The 27,893-nt window shown below is 39.4% G+C and overlaps 2 protein-coding genes across 3 annotated transcripts in view; both read left to right on the forward strand.

The window, feature by feature from the left end:
- The window catches only part of c13h10orf90 (chromosome 13 C10orf90 homolog), a 13,538-nt gene extending 11,637 nt beyond the window's left edge, over positions 1-1,901 (forward strand). The window contains exons 4-5 of the mRNA XM_053639179.1: positions 1,135-1,748; positions 1,799-1,901. Coding sequence (XP_053495154.1) covers positions 1,135-1,748; positions 1,799-1,901 — 717 coding nt within the window. The remainder of the gene's footprint in view (positions 1-1,134; positions 1,749-1,798) is intronic.
- Positions 1,902-1,941: 40 nt separating this feature from the next.
- The window catches only part of LOC128617533 (disintegrin and metalloproteinase domain-containing protein 12-like), a 128,081-nt gene continuing 102,129 nt past the window's right edge, over positions 1,942-27,893 (forward strand). Inside the window, exons 1-2 of one of the 2 annotated variants that reach the window (XM_053640685.1) lie at positions 1,942-2,401; positions 3,026-3,181. In XM_053640685.1, coding sequence (XP_053496660.1) covers positions 1,951-2,401; positions 3,026-3,181 — 607 coding nt within the window. In that variant the 5' untranslated portion in view covers positions 1,942-1,950. Of the gene's footprint in view, positions 2,402-3,025; positions 3,182-23,135; positions 24,310-27,893 lie in introns of those variants that run through there. The other variant, XM_053640687.1, reaches the window with a different exon arrangement.

Below are 27,893 nucleotides of genomic sequence, written 5' to 3' on the forward strand. Positions count from 1 at the left end.
TAGTAAATTAACGTTTCTGTTTTTCAAAATCCTACAGTCTATGCTTATTGTGACGTGTTCAGCAAAAGCAGTTAAAGTGGTTATTGAATATTTAAAAATAAAATTTCGCTTGGGGACCCCCCCCCCAAGTTACCCCCCAAGTGGGTATTTAGTAAATAGGGTTTTTTTTCTCAGTACAGGGAAAAAATTATGGATGTAGTGGATAAAGATTAGGTTTAAAACACTGGGGTTCAAAAGGCTACAATTCAATGATGAGTATTAAAAAATGACACTAACCAGGTGAAATTCAGCAGTGCACCAACAGAGGCATAATTTGTTGCAATATGAGTGGGAGGAAACATCTGTGAGAATCTCAACAGTTCATCTTGACTTGACCATTAACTTAGTGACTACCAGTTATTTTGCCTAACCTTTCCCCATAAAATAAACTAATATTGAGATACCATGGTAATTTTTCCTATGCAGTTAGTATTGTGAAAACAAATCTAAAGCATGAACGCCCTATATCAGAACCTCAGAATACTAGAACATATTGTACTGGTAGACACATGGAAAGAAAGATCCGATAGCAGGGTGTTGGGGAAAATAGAAGGTGAGATAGGTAAAGAATAGAAGAAAAAGAATCTTCTGCTACTCAAAGTCCTAATTCTCTAGGGATCTCTGAGCTAACAGAGCAGAGTGTGAGAGATTCCCTCTCTTCAGCTGTTACAGTGTCCGTCTCAGCGCGGTTGTTCGGTGAGGATGATTCGGACTTTAAATTCAGCTCAATACACCAGCTTAGAGACTGAAATTTAAATACAGTACATCCCACCAGCTTTTCTGCTTGACGTTGATTAGGCAAAGCAGGGTCGTGCTGGGATTCGGAATGGAATCACTTGTAATACTCAAGCAAATAATAAAGATGAGTTTTGGCTTCAAACTTAATTAAATTACCCTTGAGCTCCCCTGACACTAAGGCAGTTACTATGGCAACACCGAAAGCCTCCTTTAGTTTGGGAAGCGTTGGAATAGAAGATATTGAGTGAGCTGATTCGAAGCTCATGGCTGGGTAGGCGAGGAGTGGAAATAAGCCCTTTGTCATCATAAAGCATAAACTCAAGGTTTTCAGGTGTTAATCTTATTTTCCTTTGCCAGGCTGATGGTAAAAGAAAGGCCACTCTAGCAGAAAGAGATCAGGACACAGCACTTGATCGGGCCACCAGCATGCAGAACAAATCTCATGACAGATTTCTGTGGCAAACCCCAGTGCACCGGAGAGGGAGTGTTCCTCAGGAATCTCTCCTCATAGCACCGCCTGTAGGTGGCAGAATGTCTCCCAAACACAGGAGCTCTATATCCTCCATCACAATCACCTCCAGGAAGGTCATCCGTTCCTCAAGCCTGCCTGATACCAGCATATCTGGCCAGGATAGAAACAGGGAACCCAGCCCTATGGCCCTAAACAACCACATTACTGACCAAGATTACACAAACACTCTATGCCCGCCAGAGGTCAATCCACGGAGGAAAACCCTTGTTGTCAAAATTACTGAGCAAAGAGTAGAGACCAGTAGAATTCTGCAGCCAGGTGCTAAAAATGACCCAGTCTGTAGTTTCCCTTCAAGTAGGACTACTGGAGAAAACTATTTATCACACTTCTCTAATAGAAGGAGCTCTGATCTTGCAGCTTCTAATCTATCCAGCGTGAAGAACCACCCCTTACTGGCTTCCTTAAGTGTGACTGGTAGAAATAACCATATCCCAGAAATGTCTAAAATGACCCACAGAGAATGCCATTCTCAAGTCCCTTCCTGCCTAGCCACCCAAGAGACTCAGATGCCAGTGGTGCTTCGGAGGAAACCCACCATTATCAAGGTGCAGGAGCAAAGAGATACATTCAGCAGAAAGGTCGAGGACCATAGAAGGAAAGTGGCCTACAGGCACAGCTTCAGTGACCTCAAAATCACTGACATGAAACCACAATCAGACAATGAACACATGCTTTCTGAAACTGAGATGCAGGATTTGAGTAGCAAGACGAAACTATATAAATCCACAATGTCCCTCCAGCTGACATCCTCCAATGGACCTCGTCTGGATGATGCACACACTTTAAGAGGTTCCCAACCCCGGAGGCCTGCAAGTTGTTTTGCTAGTCTGTTTAGCCCTGTTGAGCCAAGTGCTGATGGTTCACAAGGTGATTCAGTTCACAGCGCTTCTACTATTCTTCCCCACAAGACAAATATTGACCCTGCGTGCTCTGCTGCCAGCAGCTCAAACAGGTGTTGGAGCACTGAAGGAGGAGCAGGGAGCCATGACAAGATTTATACAAAGACAGAGAGCTCTGCTTCGGATAAAGGGCAGCGCAAGAGGGAGTCTGCTCTCCCGAGGAACCAGCCTTTAAATCTCATCAAAGTACCAGGTAGGAAACCTTGTAGTGTATTCAGATGAATGCATCCAGATACTTGCATGCTTTATGGACTGTGTAGCTGTGATCATTTGTGACAGTCAACTGCTGAGAGCACAGCTTATGCTATGAAAGTGCAATTCTGGGCATAGACACTCCACAGGTTGTCCAAAGCTCATGTTAGTTTTGATGCATAATTGATCACAGCGAGTCAGGGAATGGGGATGTGAGTGAGAGTTTAATTGAAGCTACAGTACACACAGCAGATATGTACATTGCTGACTTCTTTACAGCGGTGCCCTGAAGCAGATCATTATCACACCTGCTCTCTCTCACTCTTCCTCTATTCTCTCTCTTTCATGGTCTTTTCTCCGGTTTTCATTTTCCCACGCACCTCTCTGCATGCGTATTATATTGCTACTCTGCTTCTGGCTACATTGCAATCATTTCTCGGGAATTTAGAAATGTGAAAGCGGTAGGCAGCAAATTTCACAGTAGCCGAATGAAGACACAAATGCGCACACACAAAAGCACACACACACACACTTTATATTCACTAGGTGATGCACAGACACTGACAGACACACATACAGTATCAGTATCACATTCTGGACACATACTGTTTGGTGCATTTCCCAGAAAGCTCAACCCATGAGAACCACGATGATATAGTGGCCCTGAATGCAGCTGCCATTATAGCCAATATAAAGCTACAGTGTGAGCAGCAGAAGAGAACCCAGACCAATGGCAACACCACCAGAGAGAGAGACTCCACAGCCCTGAGCAATACTGCAGGTAAGAATTCGACTTAAACGTACAGGGATAATTATTGAAGATTAAAACACTACAGGGTATACTGTTAAAGGACTGGCTGGTGTAATGCAGTCCAAAGCAAAGTACAGTGCTGTGAAAAACTATGTGCCCACATCCTGATTTCTACTGTTTTTGTGTATATTTCATACTAAATAGTTTTAGATGTTCAAACGAGATATAACATAAAACAAAGGCAACCGGAGTAAACACACAATACAGTTTTTATTTTATTTATTTAAAAATTTTTTATTGAAGCAAATTTTTTTTTTCAAACAGCTATCACCCATGTGAAAAACTAATTGCCCCCTTAAACTTAAATCTGGTTGTGCCACCTTTAGCAGCAATAACTACAACCAAACACTTCCGATAACTGGAGATCAGACTTTCACTAACTTCTAGGACTAGGATTTACTCCTATTCTTTGGATCATTGTCTTGATGCATAATCCAGTTGCGCTTGAGTTTCAAATTATGGGCTGAAGACCGGACATTCTCCTTTAGGATTTTCTGATAGAGAGCAGAATTCGTGTTTCCCTCAATTATTGCATGTTGCTCAGGCCCAGAAGCAGCAAAGCATCCCCACACCATCACACTTCCACCACCATGCTTGACTGTAGGTATGATGTTCTTTTTGTGGAATTCAGTGTTTGGTTTACGCCAGGTGTAACGGGACGCCTGTCTTCCAAACAGTTCCACTTTTTGACTCATCACTACACAGAACATTCTCTCAAAAAGTTTGAATATCATCAAGGTGTGTTTTGGCAAAATTAAGACGAGTCTTAATGTTCTTCTGGGTTAGCAGTGGTTTTCACCTCGCCACTCTTCCATGGATGCCATTTTTGCCCAGTGTCTTTCTGATAGTGGAGTCATGAACAGTGACCTTTTTTGATGCAAGAGAGGCCTGTTACCACTTACTGTTAAGTTCTTGTTGTCGCTTACATTATAAATTGTCTCTCACCAGCCTCTCTTTTTTTTTTTAAGAAGACAAGAAAATTGAATTTTTTTTTTTTTGGAATGAGCACATTAATATAGACTTGTACTTGCCTTGCATCTAAACTACTGTCTGAGCTGCTGTTATAGAAAATTAATCAATGCCTTTAGACAGGATGAAGAAGAAACCCTGAAAGAAACTCAAGGCATGTATCAGTATTTATAATCCTGAATAACTGCATGAACAATTCGGTTATTATTTTTGTTTGTACCCTGACCAGACAGTTACTAAGAATGAATGACTGAATGCTGTAAATACATTTTCTACATTCACATTAATGAACATGGTATTTCTTTGTTCTACAAGCTTCATATCTGACCAATTGACCACATTAAAGTAAAATCCTCCTCCTATGAATTCTTTTTTTTATTTTATTTTTATTTTTGCATCCAGTGGGATCCTAGCACACCCTATCCAAAGTCGTATCTGTATTTCTATCCATTTAGAGCACATTATCTGTTAATACAAATAACCTATTCATATTTGGTTACATCTGAAGCCTACAGCAAGGGTCTTCAAACTTGCCTCTAAAATTCATTTCTTATCTTGGATTTTGTAGTCACTGGTAAACTGTTAATGTAACTATTAGGTTATGTTGTCACCACACATGACTCCTAGGTAAAGGAGGGTGGAAAATGTTGAAAACTTGATCTTCAGGACTGTAGTAACCCTGCTCTAAAGTTTACAATATACACACTTATCTTGTTCAGAACGCAGCACTGAACATATAAATATGCAAAGGAAAATTCTTATTTATTAGCATGTGCATACTTTACACTAAAAGATGGCTTTAATGAACAATTTTGATTACATTTTAAGCGTGAAAAAGTACTTGCAGCCTGAAAATATCACACATTTACAAGTGGAGGGGTGTTTAAGAGGGTCTTTAACATAATCGTATGGCTCAGGGGTATGATAGTGAGGCCTGAAATGCACTGGCTTTAATATGCTCAGGATGGTAACTGTCTTTGGGCTCTGACTCTCTCATGTGTGTAATGGTAATATTGTGTTAGCTCAAAGTCATGGATCAGCCACAGGATATGAAATGGTTCTTGCTATAAACCTTAACTCTCCAGGCAGGACTTGCTTATAATAATTGTTTTCCTAAAACAATTTAAAGGAGTTAAAATTTAGATGGCTTATAATATCAGGTGATACAGTCCCCTCTGAAAGTATTGGAACAGCAAGGCCAATTCTATTGTTTTCACTATACATTGAAGACATTTGGGTTTGAGATCCAAAGATGGATATAAGACGATAGATCAGAATTTCAGGTTTCAATTCCTGATATTTACATCTAGATGTGTAAAACTACTTAAAACATGGCACCTTATGGTGGCAGACCACCCAATTTTTAGGTGACCATATGTATAGGAACAGATAGTCTTAAAGTAAATAACACTTAATATTTGGTTGCATATCCCTTGCTTGCAATAACCGCATCAAGCTGCTGACCTGACACTGACATCTGACATCACCAAACTGTTGCATTTATCTTTAGTGTTGCTTTTCCAAGCTTGTACTGCAGCTTTTTTCAGTTGTTGTTTGTTTCGGGGGGTTTCTCCCTTCAGCCTCCTCTTCAGGAGGTCTAAAAACCTTCCACATTCCCCTCCTGATGAAGTCCTTTGTTGAGTTGGCAGTGCGTTCTGGGTCATTGTCTTGCTGCATGATGAATTTCCTCCCAATTAGATTGGATGCATTTCTCTATAAATTGGAAGACAGATTGTTTCTGCAGACTTCTGAATTCATTCTGCTGCTACCATCATGGGTTGCATCATCAATAAAGATTAGTGAGCCTGTTCCAGAAGCAGCCATGCAAGCCCAGGTCATGGCACTACATCCACCATGCTTGACTGATGAGTGATGAGCTTCTATGTTTTGGATCATGAGCTGATCCTTTCTTTCTCCACACTTTGGCATTTCCATCACTTTGGTAGAGGTTAATCTTGGTTCCAGAACTTTTGTGGCTCATCTTTTTATTTCTTTGCAAATTCCAATCTGGTTCTCTGATTCTTACTAACCAGTAAAATCCCTAGTGTTGAATTAACACCCAGAGTGCTAATTTGTCTCCATATAACCACTGTAGGGTGTAAATCCAACACTGGGCCAACCACGTCTGGTTGTTAGTCCACCAGTGGTTTCTTTCTTCTTCAGGACATTCCAAATTGCTGTACTGTCTATGCCCAATGCTTGATTGATTTTCCCTCTTTTCTCAACTTCAAACTGGCTTGCTTTTCTCCCAAAGACAGCTCTCTGGTCTTCATGTTGGTTTATCCTTTTTAACAACAAATGCAGTCTTCACAGCCAAATCCTAGGGCTCAAACCAATAGTAGACATTCAGAGCTATTAATTCTTTAAACAATCAATTTATCAGGGCACAGCTGGGCAGCAAGAAACAGTCAAATGTTCCAATGTTTTTGATCATTTGAAAAAATAGGTGGGTTCAAACAAAAGGTGCCATGTTTTAAGTTGTTTAACAGATCTCAATGTAAATATGAGGAAATGAAAGCTGAAATTCTGATCTGTTGTCTCATATTCATCTTTTGATCTCAAACCCAAATATTTCCAATGTATAATGAAAACAATAGAATGGGCCTTGCTGTTCCAATCATTTTGAAGAGGACTGTATAAGTTTCAATTTATGCTGACACCAAGACTTTGGGTTAAACCGGGCTTATGCTGCAATATACTGTACATATAGGAAAAGTAAGTACTTATATAAGTATAAGTAATAAGTAGCTATAACAACTTTAAAGCAAACCCTAACGTTTCCCCCATCAGAAAAAAGTATGTGCGCCTTTGTAGCTCAGCTAATTTCTGGAGCTCATTTCCAGGCCAGAAAAAATGTAAATTGAGCCTGACATGAAGAATCTACTGACATGAAGAAACACTGAAAAGTTATTTTCTAAGATGTCTTTATATAAGTTGTAATATTAGGCAGCATGAGAGTGTGCTTAAGGGCAATCTATGAACTGATCCAAGCTGGGATCCAGAGCATGGGCCGACAACAGCGAAGTAAAACAGCGGGTCAAAACTAGATAAACATAGAACTGGTACTAGAAAACAAGGCTTGGACTTAAAATATAAATATATAAATGCGTGATTTAAATGCATGAGAACAGCAGTGGATACGCTGACAAACTAATCAGAGCAGGTGAACACAGTAGGGAAACAACCAATGGCAGGACAGTGAAAGAGACATGACTAAAAATAAAATCACATGATAACGTAAACATGATGTGAAAGTAATGCTCACTGAACTGGAAAGTGCAATGTGCACCAAGAGTGTGATTTCATGACACTATATAATGAAGACTCTTTTTTTTTTTTCAATGAATTCAGATTATTTTTAATTAATTGAATTAATTTTGTAATCATTAAAGGTCTAGTGATGTTTACAAACTGCACTATTCTTAGTGGTTTAAAAGATGCCAGTAACTCAGCGTAGCCTTAATATCAGCCAATTTCATGATCCAACCAATATATCGGTGGGGTCCTAGGTCGTATTCATCTTTTCATATTTCCAATATTCTCGGAATGACAGATATTTTAGAATTTGATTTCCAACTACAAGACATGTGACTGTCACTGTATTTGTCTAAAGAATTGTGTTAATGTGTGTTATCTTATGTCAGGGGCCAGAGCTGATGAAGCAAAAATTGCTGAGCAGAGTGTAACTGCTTCCTGTCCTGTAGAGAGTGAGACAGCAGAACATATGAAGCCATGGCACGTAGACTTTGTTCCACTTGAGACCAATGATGACTTATTATCACAATCTCACACACTCAGTGTAAGCCAAGCTCTAATTATGGAATAAAGATAATGGATAATAGTAACCCCTGTTTTTTTTTTTTAGGGTTCTACTTTGACATAATTAATGCTTATTAATAAGTTACATCATGGCTATTACAATGAGTGCAGGGTCAGCTGTGTGTGTCGTTATAGAAAGCTCTGGCGCATGAGAGGTCGGATTTCATAAGGCAAACTCAGGCACAAAGGAGACAACACCTGCTCAACACACACACACACAACAGTACTATCAACAACATCTGCTCAGGGACAGAGAGGTGAGCAATAATTACACACACACTTAATGATATATACATCAACACCAGCACCAATGTCTGCTCATGGACAGACACACATACACATGCATAATTTATATACACATATATAACATCACAAATGGCAACACAATTGGACACCAGTGATAAGAAGATTACTGTGGGATTCCATGAACTATAAAATAGCAAAATTCACAAAATAATGAGAAGGATATGTGCGATGCTGCATTCAAATCAGGACAGAAAAGCTCTCTAGTGGGCAGCTGCATATCAATCGTCAGGACAGTCCCGTCCATCTATTTTCCATACCACTTGTCCTACACAGGGTCGCAGGGGGAGCCTGGAGCCTATCCCAGGAAAATCGGGGCACCAGCCGTGGAAAACCCTAGATGGGGTGCCAACCCATTGCAGGGCACAATCGCACACACATTCACACATGCATTCACACACTATGGACAATCTGTAAATGCCTAAAACGCATATCTTTGGTCTGGAGGAGGAAACCAGAGTACCCAGAGGAAACCCTCAAAGCACAGGGAGAACATGCAAATGATTCGAACGTCCAACCCCGGAGGTGTGAAGCAAAATTTTAAAGGCAATAGCATTTCACCCATGCCAGATTGTTGCCTTTATTTAATGAAATCTGATTTTAGCATGGTCTAATGTAAGACCTAAATTATTGGTAATATTTCTGGAAATTACTGAAATTATTTGAATTTCTCATTATACGATAGAAACATAAAATATTCCAGTTCAAAATTCTAGTGTTATAGATATGTTTAGATGTGCAAGTTGAACTGCAACCACGTGTTGCACAACACTTTTACAGAGGAGATCTCGCCCCCTGCTGGGCGCAAGAGCCAAATACACAGAAACAAAAAGGCCTGCAATAGTTTTAAGTACTAATATACAGGTGTCTGATGCAAAATGACTGGACTGTCATAAATGAATCATCTCTGAGGCGTTGATCATATATTTATAATCAGTGGTGCACACTCAGAAAAAAAAATGGTACTAAACTGTTCCTTTCCTTGTTGTTGGGGTGGTACCCTTATCTTTTATACCTTTAACATGTATCTTTAAACTGGAAATGTGCATATGTTGTACCTTTAAAAATATTTAAGATAGTCGGACCATTACCTTTAGCTTTAAAGATACATTACATGCACAGTTCTAGATAAAAGATACATACTAAAGGTACAAAAAGTGTACACTTGAGGAACCCTTTTTATCTGAGCGTGAAATTATTCACTTCATGTTAAATTCACTCTGGTTTTGTTGAAAAACTTATATATAAATATATCATTCAGAAAAAAACATTAATTTTGAATTTAGATCTCAGAATCTTTTCAAAGGCCTTAGCTTTGATTTCCAGATGACACAGTGGTTTGATACACTGGTAGCATTTCTCTATTTGGGGAAGTGGTAGCTCAGTACTTTCTCTATGGTACTTTCTCTATGGAAAGTACTTAGGTACTTTCTCTATTTGGGGAAGTGGTAGAACATTGGCTAAGATGATGGACTACTGATCATGGTCATGAGTTCAAATCCCAGGACTTCCAAGCTGCCACTGGACCCTTGAGCAAGGCACTTAACCCTCAACTACTCAGATGTATAATGAGATAAATGTAAGTCGCTCTGGATAAGAGCGTCTCCCAAATGCTGTAAATGTAATGTAATGTAATGCTAAGTCCTCATAGTAGATAAAGTGGGCCCAGTTTGTTCGTAATGTTTAGATCAGAATCATTCCTGCTTTACAAAACCTGCACAAAATTCACTGTTATGAACGTAGAGCAAGCGTGAAAGTGTGGTAATGAGATGTGTGTGTGTGTTCTTTCGATAACATTTTCAAATCGGCAGACCAAAATATCTCGGGGAAGCAGATGCACCAGACGTTCAGACAGTGAATTCTAATCTGAGCTGCAGTCACATACCACATTTCCTCTTCCTCTCTGTATCGCTCATACCCCCTTTTCAGTCTCACTTACTCCCTCCTCCCGATATTCCTGTATCATCTCTATCTCTATTCGTCATGAGTGAGGAGTTTTGAGTCCCTGACTGCAGGGCTTTACTGCTCTCATTGCATTTCCCCCTCAGCCTGTTTGTCTCCATACTGCTGAAAAAACTCCATCTGATATATATGAGAAGTTTGGGTTATTATGTTTCAGGCTGATTTTGAAAGCAGGAAAGGATCTCAATTGACTGAGAGTGTTGTATGGACCAGCTCGTCTGCACTATCGTTCAGCTAAAGCTGACGGTTGTGCATTCATATTGGTAATAACCTCTGCAAACCGTCATGACTAATCTCTCTGTCGTTCTTTAACATTTGGATTTGGTGAGTGTGAGATATGTGTGACCTTCAAGACCTTTTTTTTATTGGTCCCTCTAGATACTGTATGATAGTCCCATAACATAAGATATAACCTTCTGAGGATAGTGGGATGACATGACATGTTTCCCAGTGCCAATAACATAATAAATTAATTCAATTCAATGTATAATAGACCTAAACTGGATGCTGCAGTAGATAGTTTTTCCACCTCAGAGCTCACTGGGTTGATCCTGAGTTTGTATTGCTGTCTGTTTTGCATGATCAAACCCTATGTTTATGTGGGTTTCCTCCAATTTTTTTGGTTTTCTCCCTCCTATTAAAAACATGCCAGTAGGTGCACTAGATGTGTCAGTGAGTGTGTGTGTGTGTGTGTGTGTGTATGTATGTGTGTGTGTGTGCATAGTACCCTGTGATGCACCGGTGTGTATTCCACCACAACCCTGACCATGATAAAGCAATTACTGAAGCTGAAGCCTTGGAAAAGGGAGATAGTACCTTAAATAAAGAAGAACGTCACTAACTGATTGCTTTCAGAGCTCTTTTTGTGAAGGTGAATTCATAGTAGTTTAGTTTACTTACCCTTTTCATCCAAGTCAAGTTTGTCATCCAAGTCCACAAACATTAAACTTGCAGCTACTTTTTACCCTAAAAAACTGTGAATTTAAAACACACTTTTGTCTTTATTGACAGAAATTGTAGCACATTTACTGAGGTAAAGGAGAGGATAGAGGTCGAGAGCAAAAAATGGAGTAAGTGGGGGAGGGGTTAAAAAAGTACCTATAATACACACACACACACACACACACACACACACACACACACACACACACACTGTTTCCTTTGCTATTCATCTGTGTATATTATTCACCATTCACCTCCATGTGAAGGAACTGACTTTCTTCCCAGCTTGAGGAAGTGGATGAGACATTTAGAGCATTTTCTTTAAACATTAACCAGCATTGCGAAGATACATTCAGCACTTAGAATGCAAGTGTTGAGAAGATATCTTATATCATTGAGGCACAAGGAAGGGTACAGTTTAATACCCTTGCTAAGATATACGCAGCCTTCTTTGTTTGAACAAAACGGTGTGTTTGGTCCCATTGGTGTTCCATGAACCCATAAAGCATGGTTCCAACACTAATCCTAGTGGGTCAGAACCCATACAAATGTGCAATTATTAGAGAAAGGCCCTTTTTATCCTACATGCTTGATTACTTGCTATAAAGAGCAGCTTACTATGCTCCAGCACTAACACATGCTCAGGAGCATGATGGCTGTGTGCAGGCTCAAGACACTACAGGTTTCTTGAGACCGCTGGCATTTTGATTTTAGCAACTGAGTATGTGTGTGTTAAAAGAATATATGTATATGTATATCACAAAATGTGTGTGGAGCTTAAAGCTACAAATCACTATCTTTTTGGGCACTTAAGGTTAAAGTTAAGGTTTTGGTTAATCAATAGAGATTTAATTAAGTGTAGTTATTAAATGTATTTAATTAACGGTAACATTGTATACAACGGCCACAATAAAATTATAACATTTAAACATAGTACGCTAGGTAAAAGAAATACTTATGGAGAAAAGCCCTTAGTGTCTACTTTCATATGAGCCATTAAACACTACTGTGGAGTGTGACGTCACAAATAAATTCAATGCTGAACACGGGCACCCCCAAAACACACAGGCAGAAATGACTTTTTTTTGGCCTATGGTAAAAAGAGTTCATATAAACTAGCATGCCACATCTGCTCTTATAGAGAATTAACATTTTAGGATCAATCGGAATCAAGACTTCAACAACGTGGAGTATAACAAGATTATGGATTAGTGTAGAAAAGCATAGATTTACAAAGAACTCATTATAAGTAATTAAAAGCACAAATATAAATCCACGTGTATCAGTAAACGGCAAATATCAGCAAGCTGTTGAAGTCAGGACTGTAAAGACATAAAGTGTCCACTAGATGACAGTATTGACCAGCATGTGACAAACTGCTGACACACTGCTGCTTCAAAAACCTGACGGTTTAGCCATCGTGTGTGTTAGCACCATGATTAATTTCAGTATAATATGCTATGCACTGTCATTTAATGAACATTCAGGATTAATGTGTGTGTGTGTGTGTGTGTGTGTGTGTGTGTGTGTGTGTGTGCGTGCGCGCGCGCGTGTGTGTGTGCGTGTATGTGTGTGTGTGTGTGTGTTTGGCAGGCCACATGTTTCTCTGTTGAACAGCTTCATTGTGCTGTGTGTGTATGAGCCAGTGTTCACAGGGGACAAATGGCCAGTGGTCCTGTCATGCACTCACTCACTCACACACACACACACACACACACACACACACACACACACATATATATATATACAAAATATTGTGTAGGTCCTCATTGTGCTACCAAAACTGCTCTGACCCCTCAAGACATGAACTCCACAATGAATAATAATAATAAGCATTTATTGGTCACATATACATTACAGCACAGTGAAATAATTTTTTTTCTTCACAAGTCTCAGCATGTTAGGAGGTTGGGATCAGAGTGCAGGGTCAGCCATGAGACAGCAGAGGGCCCAACAGTGGCAGCTTGGTGGTGCTGGTGCTTGAACCCCCAACCTTCCAATGAGTAACCCAGAGTCTTAACCATCAAGCCACCACTGCCTCTGTGGTGGCTTGACAAGACTTCTGAAGGTGTGCTGTGGTATCTGGTACCAAGACATTAGCAGAAGATCCTTCAAGTCCTGTAAGTTGTGAGGTGGGGCCTCCATGGATCGGACTTGTTTGTCCAGCAGATCCCACAGATGCTCGATGGGATTGATATCTTGTTAATTTGGAGGCCGAGTCAACACCTTGAACTCTTATTCCTAAAACCATTCCTGAACAATTTTTGCAGGGTGTCAGGGCGCATTATCCTGCTGAAAGAGGCCAATGCCATTAGGGAAGACCGTTGCCATGAAAGGGTGTTCTTGGTCTGCAACAATGTTTAGGTAGGTGCTGTGTGTCAAAGTAACATTCACATGAATGCCAGGACCCAAGGTTTCCCAGCAGAACATTGCTCAGAGCATCACACTGCCTCCACAGACTTGCCTTCTTCCCATAGTGCATCCTGGTGACATCTCTTCCTCAGGTAAGCGGCGCATGCACCCAGCCGTCCACATGATGTAAAAGAAAACATGATTCATCAGACCTTCAGGCCACCTTCTTCCATTGCACCATGGTCTAGTTCTGATACTTGCATGCCCATTGTAGGTGCTTCGATGGTGGACAGGGGTCAGCATGAGCACTCTGACCTGTCTGCAGCTATGCAGCCCCATACACAGCAAGCTGTGCTGCACTGTGTGTTCTGATACCTTTCTATTATATCCGGCATGAACTATTTCAGCAATTTGTGCTACAGTAGCTCTGTGGAATCAGACCAGACAGGCTAGCCTTCGCTCCCCACACGCATCAATGACCCTGTCACCAATTCACCAACTGTCCTTCCTTGGAGCACTTTCAGAACACTGCATACCAGGAACACCCCACAAGACCTGCCATTTTGGAGATGCTCTGACCCAGTCGTCTAGCCATCACAATTTGGCCCATACGCCATACGCTTGTCATTTTTCCTGCTTCCAACACATCAGCTTCGAGAACTGTCTGTTCACTTGCTGCCTAATATATTCCATCCTTTGATAGGTGCCATTATAATGAGATAATCAATGTTTTTCACATCACCTGTCAGTGGTTTTAATGTTATGGCTGATTGGAGTATATAAACACACAAATATAGCCAAATATCATTCTCTCTCTCTCTCTCTCTCTCTCTCTCTCTCTCTCCCCCTTTATTTGACAAGTGTAATTAATCAACCCATTAATTAAATCGACAGCTTTGTTTCCTCTGCTAATACTATTGCAGTTCTCATTATCATGAGGAGGAGGCAAGCAACATATTACACGGTTATCAGTGATTTTATCTCATGTTTATGTATGTAGTGACAGATTCATGTGGAGTTTGTTTGTGACTTTTGAATTTTTTTGAAACTTTCAAATGCAATGTGAACCTTTATTCTGAACTTTACATTTTCATACTTCTTTAATATGCCATTTCCCTGAAGAAACCTTATGAAAATTATATATGATATTTAATATGCATACATATTATATAATAATGTTCTGTAAATAATAAAAAAAAAAGAACACAATATATATATATTTTTAAAGCACATTGTGTGTACTCAGTTATAGGCACAGACTTTATGATTCACTTATTACCTGGGAACACATCTGTTTATACTAGTCAATGCTCAGAACCTCAAAGTTTTCACCAAAACAGAAATCTTCAAAAATCCTCCATTTCACCAGTCTGCCTTTCCCCATTTCTGTGCTATTTCGGTTGAACTTTGATGCTGTAATGCACGGTATACTACGTGCCCCTTGCTGTTTGTGATTGCTTGCTTGGTTCTCTTGCAGAAAGTTTTGGATCCGGGTCTAAATAGAGGGAAAGACTGAAACAGTGGGAGAGAGGTTAATGATCTCGTTTTGCTGCCTCCTGTCCAGTCTGTTCCAGCACACTGAAGCTCCCTGAAGACTCTCCCTCGCCCTCTCACTGCAAGCACAATGACTCCAATAACACAATGCATTTCACTAATGAAAATACTCTGCATTTATCAAGTGACTTCTTTATTAGAGATTACTGAGATTAACTTTGCTGAAAGTAAGAGCAGGAAATTTACTAAAGTGTGCTGCATTGAGGACATTTCAAACTACAGCTGGACGTCACAGTTAACGTGTGCCTTAAAGTATTTTAATTTAGCATAAAATGAAATATTAAATATAACTACATTGTAAAACCGGATAAGTTCTTTAAACTCAAAAAAATTGAGGAAACTAATTACCTCAAAATTTTTAAGTTGATAAAACAATTTATTTAAGCCAAATACATTTAAATATAACAAAAGTACATTTTAAATGACAAAGTTTGAGTTTAATTTTTGTTATATTTAAGTGTATTTGGCTTAAAGAAATTGATTTATCAACTTAAAAATTTTGAGGTAATTACTTTCCTCAAATTCTTTGAGTTAAATGAACTATTCGGTGTTATTTACTAACAGATTTTTAAAAATCTTGCCGTATACTATATCTCCGTTTACTTTTTAACTGTGGCTATTGAGCTTCATCTAGCAATATTATGTAGACTGCAATAACCTTTAAAGCGCAGGATTTTTGAGTGTAAAAAGTGTTAAATCGTCCTAGCAAATTACTGGTGTCATTATATGAAATACACACAGTGGCATTTATCACTGCAAGCTTTTATGTGTTTTTTTTTTGTTTGCTTTTTTATTTTTTTCATGGCGCAGTCATGATATTATAATGATTTAATATTTAATTGCTCCTAAATGTTAAGTGACCAATTGACCTTATCTGTGTATAATCTAGTGCACTGACTGAATGTGATTAAACCAAATGAAGGGTTTTGTGTTAGAGTACCTATTCGCTATCGAGCTTAATTTCAAACTCAGAGTCAAACTGAAATGGACTGACGGCCGTTGCTGACGTCTTGAGCCAGCAAACATGTGGTAAGTGTGTAAGAATGCGGACGGGATTCCCCTTGAGGGCAAAAGGCCTCTGTGTTTTCAAACGTGATCACATGGCACATTATACGAAGATGCCAGGAGGTTCCAGTAATTAGTTTTAGTCTCATGATCTCGAATGGCAGAAGAGACTTTTTTTTGTCCTTTCTCCTTTTTCTGCTAATGTTCTATAAATAGCGAGCTTAAATAGTTCAGGTTAATATCACTATTTGTAAAAAGAACATGCAAAATATCTAAGACAATAAGTTTTGCCTTCAATGAATGAGGGCATGTTGCATAACTTTTAGTTATCTGCTTTCTCTTGCTCTCGTTCTCTTTCTCTAGATGTCCAGACAGAATTGGAGCTGTCTGAATAGAAATGACTCCTTAATGTGGTATCGGAAGTACCAATGAATAAAGAGGCTATTGTCTGTGGTAGATGTGGTAGATATGGTAGATGAGAAATGAGGGATGAATAACCCAGGGCACCATGTGTCACCATGTTCTCTGCTTAATATTACAAGCTTTGACACTTATATTTAGTGAATATGCAACGCAGCCCCATCTGACAAAATAGGTTTTGTTTACTGTGGTAAATATACCGATTCAAGAGGCTGTTGCTTGATGGAAGAATTTATACAAACTTTCTTTCCTTCCTAAGATCCTTTTTTTTTTTCATGTAAACAGGAATTTCAGTGGTTGTGTCACAAACGCTACATAGGCAAAACAAGATTTAAAAAACATGTTCTTCTTTTGTTTTTCTTTTTCTTTTAAAAACCACAGGTCTTAGAACAGACCACTGCCTTTTGGACCAACTAATTTCAGAGGCTTAGCGTCTACACACAACACATGTCTTATTCTTACAATAAAGTGTTGGGTTTCAGATTTTACACTGATTTTGTATGCGAAGTGACTGAGCCTTGAAAGTACACAACAAAAGAACAAAATATATTATAGACGGTATTTATGCTGGATGTTTAGGTTTTCCATATGAGAAATATTGCTGGAAGGAGAAATGTACCAGGATGTTAATTTCACTTATTAAACTCAGAAGGATTTCTCAGACAGCGGTGTGTATAAGGGGCTTTGAGAAGCACTGCACCCTTTCTCACAGTACACTGGAGTTCCTTTCTGCTGGCAGGATGGAAATGGTCTTATCTGACATTTTCAATCAGTATGAACAAATGAATTATTTTATCACTGCAGGTCTGTTATAGTATAAGATTAATCTGGACACTGTTGGGTTTCTGCGCGTTGAGTATCGCGACTTTGTGTTTAGCTACTGGTGAGAGTGTGATGGGAAAGGGGAGGGGTGTGAACCACCTGCTACGTAAACAGTTCACGCCTCTCACAATAACATTGGTACAGAGATCAAACAAACAGCACTAAACTAAACAAAACAACAAAAACTCCAACTTTTTTTTTAATATTAAACCACTGTAGACGACTGCCAGGATACAATTCTCCGTAAACAAAGAGGCGTAAAAAGAGTTAAACATGCTGGTATGTTTCGAATGTTCTTGCCGAAGGAGAAACACTGCAGACAGTAAGAGTTTTTTTTTTTTTTGTATGTGTTAGAACTGAATGAACATTTTGGATGTCAGAATGGATGTTAAAGTGCTAGGTGGTACATTTTGTCATACTGTAGCTGAGAACAAATGGTGAATTAGTTACCCTTCTTTTGGAGTACCAATAGCAACACCTGCGTCCTGTCTGCACCTGGTAAAATCGACAATTGCCAGACTATTTTCTTGTGAAGCCCTACCATGCATCTACTATGTACTGTTGTTAAGACCATTCCTGGCAGTCTAGCTTTGCATCTCAATGCTTCTCGATATCAAGGCGCTCTATTAGTGGTTGTGTCTGTCCCTATCAATCTATTTTTGTTGAGGCCTAGTTATGTTCAGGATCTTTTATTAATCCAATCTTGTTTGTTTTACATTCACTAGTTTCTTGGTTTTAGTTTAAAGATATAAAACCATGCTGAAATATCCGGCTTGGTCCAAACAGCTACCAACTGGCAAAACACTGGTCAAACAAACAATAGCAGGCTTGGGGGGGTTGAGGGGCAGATCGTTGGGGTTTAAAAAAAATACTCTAAAAGTGCTCTCTAGGGTGCCTCTACAATAGATATAACATGATAAATGATCTCTATGGTGCCCCTATGGTAGACAAAACATCATAAAGCGTCCTCTAGGTTGCCCTTACAGTGGAGAAAATGTGATGAAGTGCCATCTAGGATGCCATTCCACTAAAGAATACATAAGGTCTTATAGGTTTCTCCTGTGTACTTCCCAAGATAATGTTCTAATGGGTGCCCAGGTTTCAGCTGAGAAAATGAGATGCAGTGTTGTACAGGCCTCCCTACAGACTTACCTAATGTATGCTAGAAAATGAGATGTTGTGCCCTCTAGGCATGAGAAAATGGGCCCTCTAGGGTGCTTCAGTAGTAGAAATTAACTATGGAGTTAATGTCCTCCATTTGTTTTGCCTTTGCCCTTCAGACAGCCTGCCTGCTGTCTGAAGGGCAAAGGCAAAAAATGGAACTTTTTGAATTACCACTATCAGTGCAACAACATAAGACAAAAAAAAAACCACACACACACACAACAGTAAAGTAGTTAGATTTTCTCAAACATGTATTGACCAGTTTAGACCAATAATAAGAAACCTGGACAATAACTTCCCAGCTGGATATGACGATCTGCCAGCTTGACCAGCTTGGCCTTTGTTTTGGAGGCTGGTTGCTGATCAGACCGAGCTGGATATTTCAGCTAGGTAGTTTAACTTAATACTCTATAGTGTTCCTTTTTTTCTGCTGGTTTTTGTCAGTTTCCTTTAGTTATGTTTTGTATTTGCATTGATTTGTTTTATGCTGCCTTGGATATTCTAACTGCTATTCCCTAAAGTGTTATTTGGTTGTCCTTCTTGTCAGAGCACGTAAAGGTTAGATATGTGACAGTTTTCCCAAATAGAACCCTTCATTTTCCAGAGAACCCATGAAGAACTCTTGTTTAACATCTTATTTTTTTTTTAAAGACTGTAACATGTAAATAACTCCTAATACATTTGTGTCCACATCCACCCATAGGGACAGATAGAAAAAGTGCAGTCTGTTATCTGTTACAAGTATTGCCACGTGAACTTGAAACATGAACTTGAGAAGCTTTTGGGTCAGGTTGTGTGGCACAGCAACATTCAGCAGTGTCTGAGAACATTAATATCGAGTACTATGGAAAATCCAGAAAGTTCCACTTGGCCATCTGATTACTCAGACCTCCACTTTTGCTGGTTGCACTGTGTTCACTGGGAAATGACATAACAACCTCACAGCCTCTAGACAACTCCTTGTGCTTTCACGGGTACTGTTACGTAATCGGAAACGGACACTCGACAATACTCAACCAGGGTACGTATAGTTCTGGTTTCAGGTTAATATCTGTGCTGTGCCAAATGTGCCATCTGTGTTCTAGTTCAGTCTTTCCATATCTGCTCAGTATAAACTTTATTAACGAGACTGCTATGAAAGATAAGAAATAAGATACACCGGATGAACATCTTATTCATTTGACCTTATGATATACAATCATGTGGACGGTATATCTTTTGACCTATTGCCCTTTAGATTTGATCAAAGCACATGTGTTCAGCATATGATTGCTGAGGATGTGCGTGCAATTTGAAAACTATGTCAAACCCAGGATGGATAATTTAAAGACATGCATATACAATATGTATTGCATGATGTATGTAGCATCTCAGCAAGACGGCAAGTACATGCCAAGGTTTTCCATAACTCTAAACCCCAAACTTGGGCAGGATGAAAGTCAAAATCAACTTTCCAACGGTGTATGAACGAACATGATGCTGGTGTTTTCTTTCTTTCTTTCTTTCTTTCTTTCTTTTAGGAGTTGAACGCAATACTGATGAGTTAGAGTGTTCATCATCCATCTGCACTTTGCACAGAAACCCATCTTTAAAAGCTTGCTATTAGTAGCCTTAATTTGGGAAAATACCCAGCTGCTTTTTAGTTTAAGTATAATCTCTGAATACTTCTGCTGAGGTTAGTCTTTTTTTTTTGTCTTGTTGCATGAAATGGCATTAGGAAAGCTTTTATAATTCTCACCTTCACTCCTACATAAAAAGGGCCCTCTGTTGTTTTTTTTTGTTTTTATTTTTTCTCACGTTTAGAGACACTGTACTTCTTTGTTTGCACATTTCTTTGTGCCGGGCTGCCACTTCGGATAATGTGGAGTTCTGTAGGTGTCAAATGTGTGAATGTGTGTGTGAGAGTGTGTGCACGATATGGCTTCTGAATAATATGCAGTGCCATCACAGACATCTGTCTGCTTTACTACCCATGTGGCGTAGCGGGCAGGGTCGATGCACAGCAAATGCAGCACGGCAAATCCACATCTGACAACCATTCATCGCTGCATGCCATGTGACAGGGTCTACATCATCAAATAGCTTCTCTAGACATAGTACTAATAAAGAGCAAAGTGCATGAAGCTCCAGCACTGAGGTGTTTAAAGCTGTAAATGTGAAATCTCTGCATAGTGGAATATACAGTGTGACTATAGTCTTTACCGGATCTGGATTAGAGACTTTCAGATTTGGTCTATAATTACAGACACACACACACACACACACACACACACACACACACACATGATGAAGACCTGTCTGTCTCGGAGTGCTCAAATCAATTCTGGAGACAGGGGAAGATGCACAAAGCCCTAATGAGAAATGTTTTGAGACATGGATCATGCCTAATTAATAGCGCTGATTTAAACACATGGCTCATTCCATTTTATTATTAAAAACAGTCCTGCTTCAAAGAAAAGCACAAAAAAACTATAGTACATGGCAGTGATAAGAAATAGGCATGTGTAAATATATATTTGTATATAAATCTATTAATAATGGTTCATAAAAAATATTTTCAGATTAATCAAATAAACAATTTTCCTCCTTTGAATCAGATGGTCCTTTGATCGATCCCGAGCTCAGGTTATTGTTTTACACGTTCTATCGGTGTTCGATTAACTTTCCTGCCTGTTCTCCAGGTTCTTCATACTGTACAGAAATGTTTACTTAGACAAATTGTCCGGGCTATATCATTTACATCATTGTATCATTTCCACACATACAGAAAAATGAACAATTTTAAAAACTACATGAAGAAGTCCATGAATCACTCAAAACTGATGTTCACAATGATCTAATGTTCTAAGATTACATGAATAATTATTTCATGCTTTACTGTTTCCTGCATGTATTCTGCATGATGCAGTGTACACTAGACCCCAGTGCAAAATTTGAGAATCTCATTTTGGACATAAACCAAGCCTGGGCTGATTGACTGCATCTGAGAGCACAATTCTTCCAAATTTAATTTTCCTGAACCGTTCCTTTAGCTTTTAAACCTGATTATCAACCACAGTCTATTACTGAGACGGAGAAGACAAATCAATAGTTGGCATAATGAAGGGTCATTTACTGTAAAGTGCATTTGCCTGCTAATATTCATCACAAAGCAGATCTAAATTCAGGCCCTTTCTCAGACTATAAAATGTGCATGAGGAGAACAAACTAATATTAAAAAACGAGCCCAAACAACAACTACTGCATCTCTAATATGCTCACGATTAAAGTAATATCAATAGCTTTTCCTGATAGACATTACACGTGTTTAACTGTGTTATTAAACAGTGATGCTTATTTGTAAAATGCAGGAATGTAATGTGCCTAAAATTACCTTTGATATCCTTCTACAGGGCACCAGACAAGACAGCAATATCGCTTTAATAATATAACACCAATAATATGCAGCAACCCAATATTCTCTAACAGTTTTTCTGTACAGAAACTAATAATAGACAGACTGAATGTTATCATCTAACTCACCAGGGATTATTTTACTCCGAAATGTTCATTTGAATGTCATGTCACTGATGTGTTTCTATAAATCTCCACATTCCTAATACACATGCAGTTAAGCCCTAAATCCCATCTTGTCTCTCTCAGGCACCAAAATTGAAGCAAGTATGAACAGAATAGATTTGAATACATTCAATTATTCTTAAATGATAACAATAACTCACCAATAACATGAAAATGTTGTTTTGGTTATGGAGCTGTGTTAATACCGTCTCGTTTTTAGTATATATCCAGTCATGCGACTTTCCGAACATTATATTTAAAGCTATCGCAAGTTAGATGCCTTAACTAGGTATGGCACTGTACAAACACAAATATAACTGTTAGCTAGATAAAAGACAAAACTAACTTGCATGAAATGAACTTGCACTTGATTGTAAACTTTTCTCATTGAGAGAAACAGTTTTGTGTGCTGTGTTTGTGGAACATTTCAAAATTGATCAAATAAAAAACGAGTACAATTTTAAGTAGGATTTTTTAAAAACTTATATAACTTGCTATAGGCTTAGCGGTTAGCACGTTCGCCTCACACCTCCAGGGTCGGGGGTTCGATTCCCTCCACTGCCCTGTGTGTGTGGAGTTTGCATGTTCTCCCCGTGCTGCGGGTGTTTCCTCCGGGTACTCCAGTTTCCTCCCTCAGTCCAAAGACATGCATGGTAGGCTGATTGGCGTGTCCAAAGTGTCCGTAGTGTATGAATGGGTGTGTGAATGTGTAAGTGATTGTGCCCTGCGATGGATTGGCACCCTGTCCTGGGATAGGCTCCAGGTTTCCCCGTGACCCTGAAAAGGATAAGCGTTATAGAAGATGGCTGGCTGGATGGATGGATGGATGCTTTAAATAAAATATTCAGAAGTTGCATGTTAAGTTAATAATCAATCTCAACTTCAGATGTGCATGACATTTAAAAAAAAAAAATCCCGCTCACACAGTTATAGCTTTTGTTTTTGTTTATGTGATATATTCTAACAAATTTACTTCCCAAAATAATAATAAAACATAAGCCTAATTTAACCCACCTTTACTAGGACCAGTGGTCCCTCCTCCCCTTTGGCTGCTCCCATTTAAGAGTCACCACAGCGGATCACCCGTCAGCAGATTTTGATTCTGGCACAAGTTTTACGCCGAATGCCTTTCCTGACAAAACCCTCCTGATTTTCCAGGCTTAGGATCAGCACTGAGAGTGCACTGGCTGGTTCCCTGACCCGGATTCGAACCCTGGGCCATGGCAGGTTAAGAATAAATAATGAACGCTATGAATGCATGGTGTAACATGTTCACATTAATGAATGTGTTCTTGCTTCATATCTGCCTGCTTGTTTTTGCATGAAAGTAAAAATCTCCCTTTCACACCCCATAGAATCAGTCACAATGCAAAAATCTATGCTCAGTCAGATGTCCTGTGTGATGATTGTCATCTGTTCATATAATATCTTCATATTATTCATATGGTTCAATTTCTAGTAACCCCAACCCCTAGCTTTAAAGTGAACCTTTATAACTTTTTTCAACAAATTTAGGTGTTTTTTTGTTTTGTTTTGTTTTTTTTTTTTTGTTGTAAAAAGTGTGAGAGCATGTTGAAACTTTCATAACAATTCTAATAGTATGAACAACATGATATGATTGCATACACACATGCATGAATGATACATGCAATGCTAGTCAAATCTGGCCAGGATAAGCATCTTCAGACTGCAGCTTTTATCTCGAAAGTGTGAGATTGCTGCTTTCTGACTGGAACTGAAGGAAGTGTGTGCATTGTAATGTTAATGCGCTTCGGTGCGGCGCTAGGACCAGGCGGGTAGGCCCATGCTGTCTCAGTGACACACACACACACACACACACTAGGGTGATTTGTGTGTTTGTGTGTGTGTGTGTGTGTGTGTGCACGCGCGCGTTGGTGACATCCAGCGGCGCGTTTGCTGCTCTGTGTGTGCAGAAGTGTTGATTGGCAGTGCGCACGCGCTCTGAAGCTCAGCAGTTGAGCATTGGAGGAGTGCGCGGTCTCCAGTAGTGTCGGATCAGATGTTCCTGAAGTTCAGCACATCAGCTGTTGCTCTGTATGTGATGGTGCCGTGATATCAGTCCGATCTGGCCCTGGTCAGCCCGCTTCGGTCCGGGTCAGATCAGCCTCTCACCGGCAGCATGGCATCCGGAGTTGAGCTCGCGCTCTCGGCTCTCCGCGTCGTGATGATGCTCGCGGTCTGCTCCGGTGACAGTCTGTTTAATGAAGGTAAGACTCACTTATACACAGAGATAAGTGCACGAGAACGAGTTTGCATAACAGACATCTGTCTCTGAGATCTTTTCTCGCCCACAGCGCGCGCGCTTTACATCCAGGGCTAAACTAACACCTAGTGTTGCTGTGTTGAATAGATATCTATACTTAATTGTTTATTTGACACCTTTTTTGTTGTTGTTGTTAGTGCAACACTATAAGCTTTAGTGCAACACATTAAAAAAAAGTTAGATAAACAATGCATGTGTTCATTCAACACTGTGACAGTTACTCAGCATTTAATAGTTGGTTGCATTTATTACATCTAGTGTAGATCCATTATCAGATTATAATCTCAAGTGTATTGGGTGGACTATAACTATTTGAATATATCTTGTTTTACACATACTCAGTTATTAAGTTAATGCAACATTTCACTGCCTGTCCTAATTTGACACTGAGTTTATTTACAGTTTATGATTATTACAATGAACACAAGACAGTTTTATGAGATTACTTAAGTACATGCCAAAATGCTAGGTGAATTATTATCCAAATCTGCACTTATCAGATTATTTCTTTGCATTCAAACAAACAGTACTTGAAGTTTTGCCATTATCAGATTACTTAAGTACATGTAAACATTGCCATGATCAGAGTTTTGCAGTTATCAGACTATTTCTTCACATTCAAATATGCTGTACATAGTTTTACCATTATTATTATTTTTGCAGTTATCAGATTGATTTTGGTTTATTTACAATCGAACATACTTGTGCCAACACTTCATGAGTTCTTTCTGTATAGTAGTAGCTTCAGCACTGTAGGTGTTCATAACGTTACCATTTTTTTCAAGTTCATTCTGCTTTCATTAAGACTACTGCTGTACTTCTGTTCGCACCAAAGCTTTTTATAACAGGGTTTTGATTTATACATGGTGCCTTCACTTCTTACAAGTATTTAAGGATTTGAAATGGCACTAACTACAAGCAGTTGTGTATTAAGATGAAGTTTCTCAAACAGTTGCTTGTGCATGTTTGGAATTTGGGATGCGTCTCCAACTGTGTCTCCATTATATACTGCTCTGCTCTGGAGCAATGGAGTGTTAGCCACTACAGCAGTTTGTTGATTTGGGTGTGTGTGTGTGTGTGTGTGTGTGTGTGTGTTTATTGCTCTTTTGCCTGCTTTGATTGCTCTTGGTGCTGTAGCTGATTTGTTAAGCACTTGAAGTGAAAGCAAACACTGTGATTAGATCACTCCCACTCCTCCTTTATGATGGATGTTTATATCTGGATGAAATAATTGCACTTTGTTGTTGTCTCAAAGTTCACGTTGCAGGTTGACCGCGTGTGGAGGAAAATTAATTGCTCAAATCGAACACATTATGAAGGTACGCCGAATGCATTATCAGTGTTGACATTTCTCCGGTGAAATTAAAATCCATGCGACCTACCATATCTGGCCATGGTAATTATGGGAGGCTATGGGGAGGACGACACTAACAAGTATGATTACAGACAGCAGTGACAGCCATGATAGATTCATCAACTCGCCTGCTGACGTGGATGCTCGATCAGCTAGAAGTGCACTCTGTTAACCAGTGAGGTAAAGGAGGTGAAGTGAAATGTTGTTGACAGTTTTATGGCTCTCTTTTTGTGGGAGAAATTTATACAGTTCGAACATGCTAGGACAGTTTTCAGTTTCACATTCAGTTTCCTATGAACAGACCATCTTTAATCCTAATGTTGTTAACTTTTTCATGCAAGTGGATTTGTAGAGTAAGAGAAAAATGATACAACAAAGCTATAAGATGTGAATGAAGTCATAAGAAAATGTTTGAATGCCTTGGACATATTCAGTTACATGTCTCTTTAGTTAAAGATTTATGTTTGGGATTTTCATCAGTCTGAAACTCCTATTGCAGATACTTTTTATCCTAAAGTCAGCCATCTGCTGAAAATGCATCCGTCCATCCATCCATCCATCCATCCATCCATTTTCTGTACTGCTTATCCCAAGGGACTCAGGTCACAAGGTGGGGGATACCCTGGACAGGGTTCCAACCCATCACAGGGCACAGTCGCACACAGATATTCACACACCCATTCACACACTACAGACAATTTAGAAATGCCAATCAGCCTACAACGCATGTCTTTGGACCGGGGGAGGAAACCGGAGTACCCGGAGAAAACCCCCGCAGCACGGGGAGAACATGCAAACTCATCATACACAGGGCAGAGGCAGGAATCGAATCCCCAACCCTGGACATGCGAGACAAACGAGTATCAGTGTTACTTTATGTAGAAGCTTTGCGAGTCCTGCTATAGTTTAATATTTCTTCAGCATGTTCGCACATTGTGCCTTGACAGTCAGTCTGTTCACAACATCCTTCAAATGGAAATTGTAAAAAAAAAAAAAGATCTTACATCCCGCATTATTATTGCTTTGAAAGGTTCATCTGAACAGTAAGTTAAAGTTTGTCCGATTTTTCTTTCCTCACAAGATTAGGTGTTTTTCTGGTGCCATGTTCAGTGCAAAAATTCTGATTGTGAAAGTACTCAGATGCACGTCCCAAATATTCTTTCAGATTATTAATGAATTATCCGCCTGATTCATTTGGATTAGCCTCAATCAATTTACTCGATTTCAGTTTGGTTGTATGCAATTCTTAGAAAAATAAATGGCTTCCTAATTGGTCTTTGGATGCCTGCAAATATACTAGATTGCTAAATTACTGCACTAAAGACTGGCATGAGAAGAAATCTCCCGCTATTCCTCATACGGCAATATGTGCGCAAATCTTCAATGTGTTACATTCAAAATACCCTCCCTGTCTTACTTTTCCATCTTCATCAATATCACATGTTGGCTGTCTTTCAGTCTTTTTGTCTTATCCCTCTCCTACTTCTCTGTCTGGCCTTCATTTCGCTTTAGAGCTTTACCCAGAATCTTTAAGGATTCCTGCAGAGGCACAAAAATAAATAAATTGGCATGCCAGTTTCTAGCAGTGTACATAAAGCGTTCAATTTTAATCCAATTAAAACATATAAATTGGAGTGTTATGTCATTATTAGGCTGAATGAAAATGTAGCACATGATGGCAAGTGGACAAGCTGATCATGATTAGGAAGCAGAAGTGGAAAAGATGTGGGAGAATTCATGATAATGATTGAGTGTGGTAAATGTAGGCATGTTGTGATGATGTGTGAAAGCAGAAACAACTGGCCTGAGGAGAAGTCCCCCCCTCCCCCGTGTGTGTGAACTCACTTTGGGACTCCTTTGTTGTCTCGCTCTCTCTTATTTTTTCCCCTGGTCTTTATGCCTGATCTCTTGTTGTTCTCTTTCTCACATACACACTATAAGCACTCATTAGTGTATCTGGGGTGCATTTGCAAGTGAACCCATGTGTCTTGCGTCATGCTGAAAACCCACCTCGTGTGGGAACGAAACTCATGTGGGAAAGACAACAATGGCACTTGGTGAGAAGCAGGGCACAGGAAAGGCAGGAAGTGCTGACCTTACTCAGGTTGTTTAGGGCTAATAAAGGGATAATTAATCTATTTTGGCCTGGAGGTTCCTCATAAGAGCAGGTGCCT

Source organism: Ictalurus furcatus, chromosome 13 (genome assembly GCF_023375685.1).
Source record: "Ictalurus furcatus strain D&B chromosome 13, Billie_1.0, whole genome shotgun sequence".
NCBI lineage: Eukaryota > Metazoa > Chordata > Actinopteri > Siluriformes > Ictaluridae > Ictalurus > Ictalurus furcatus.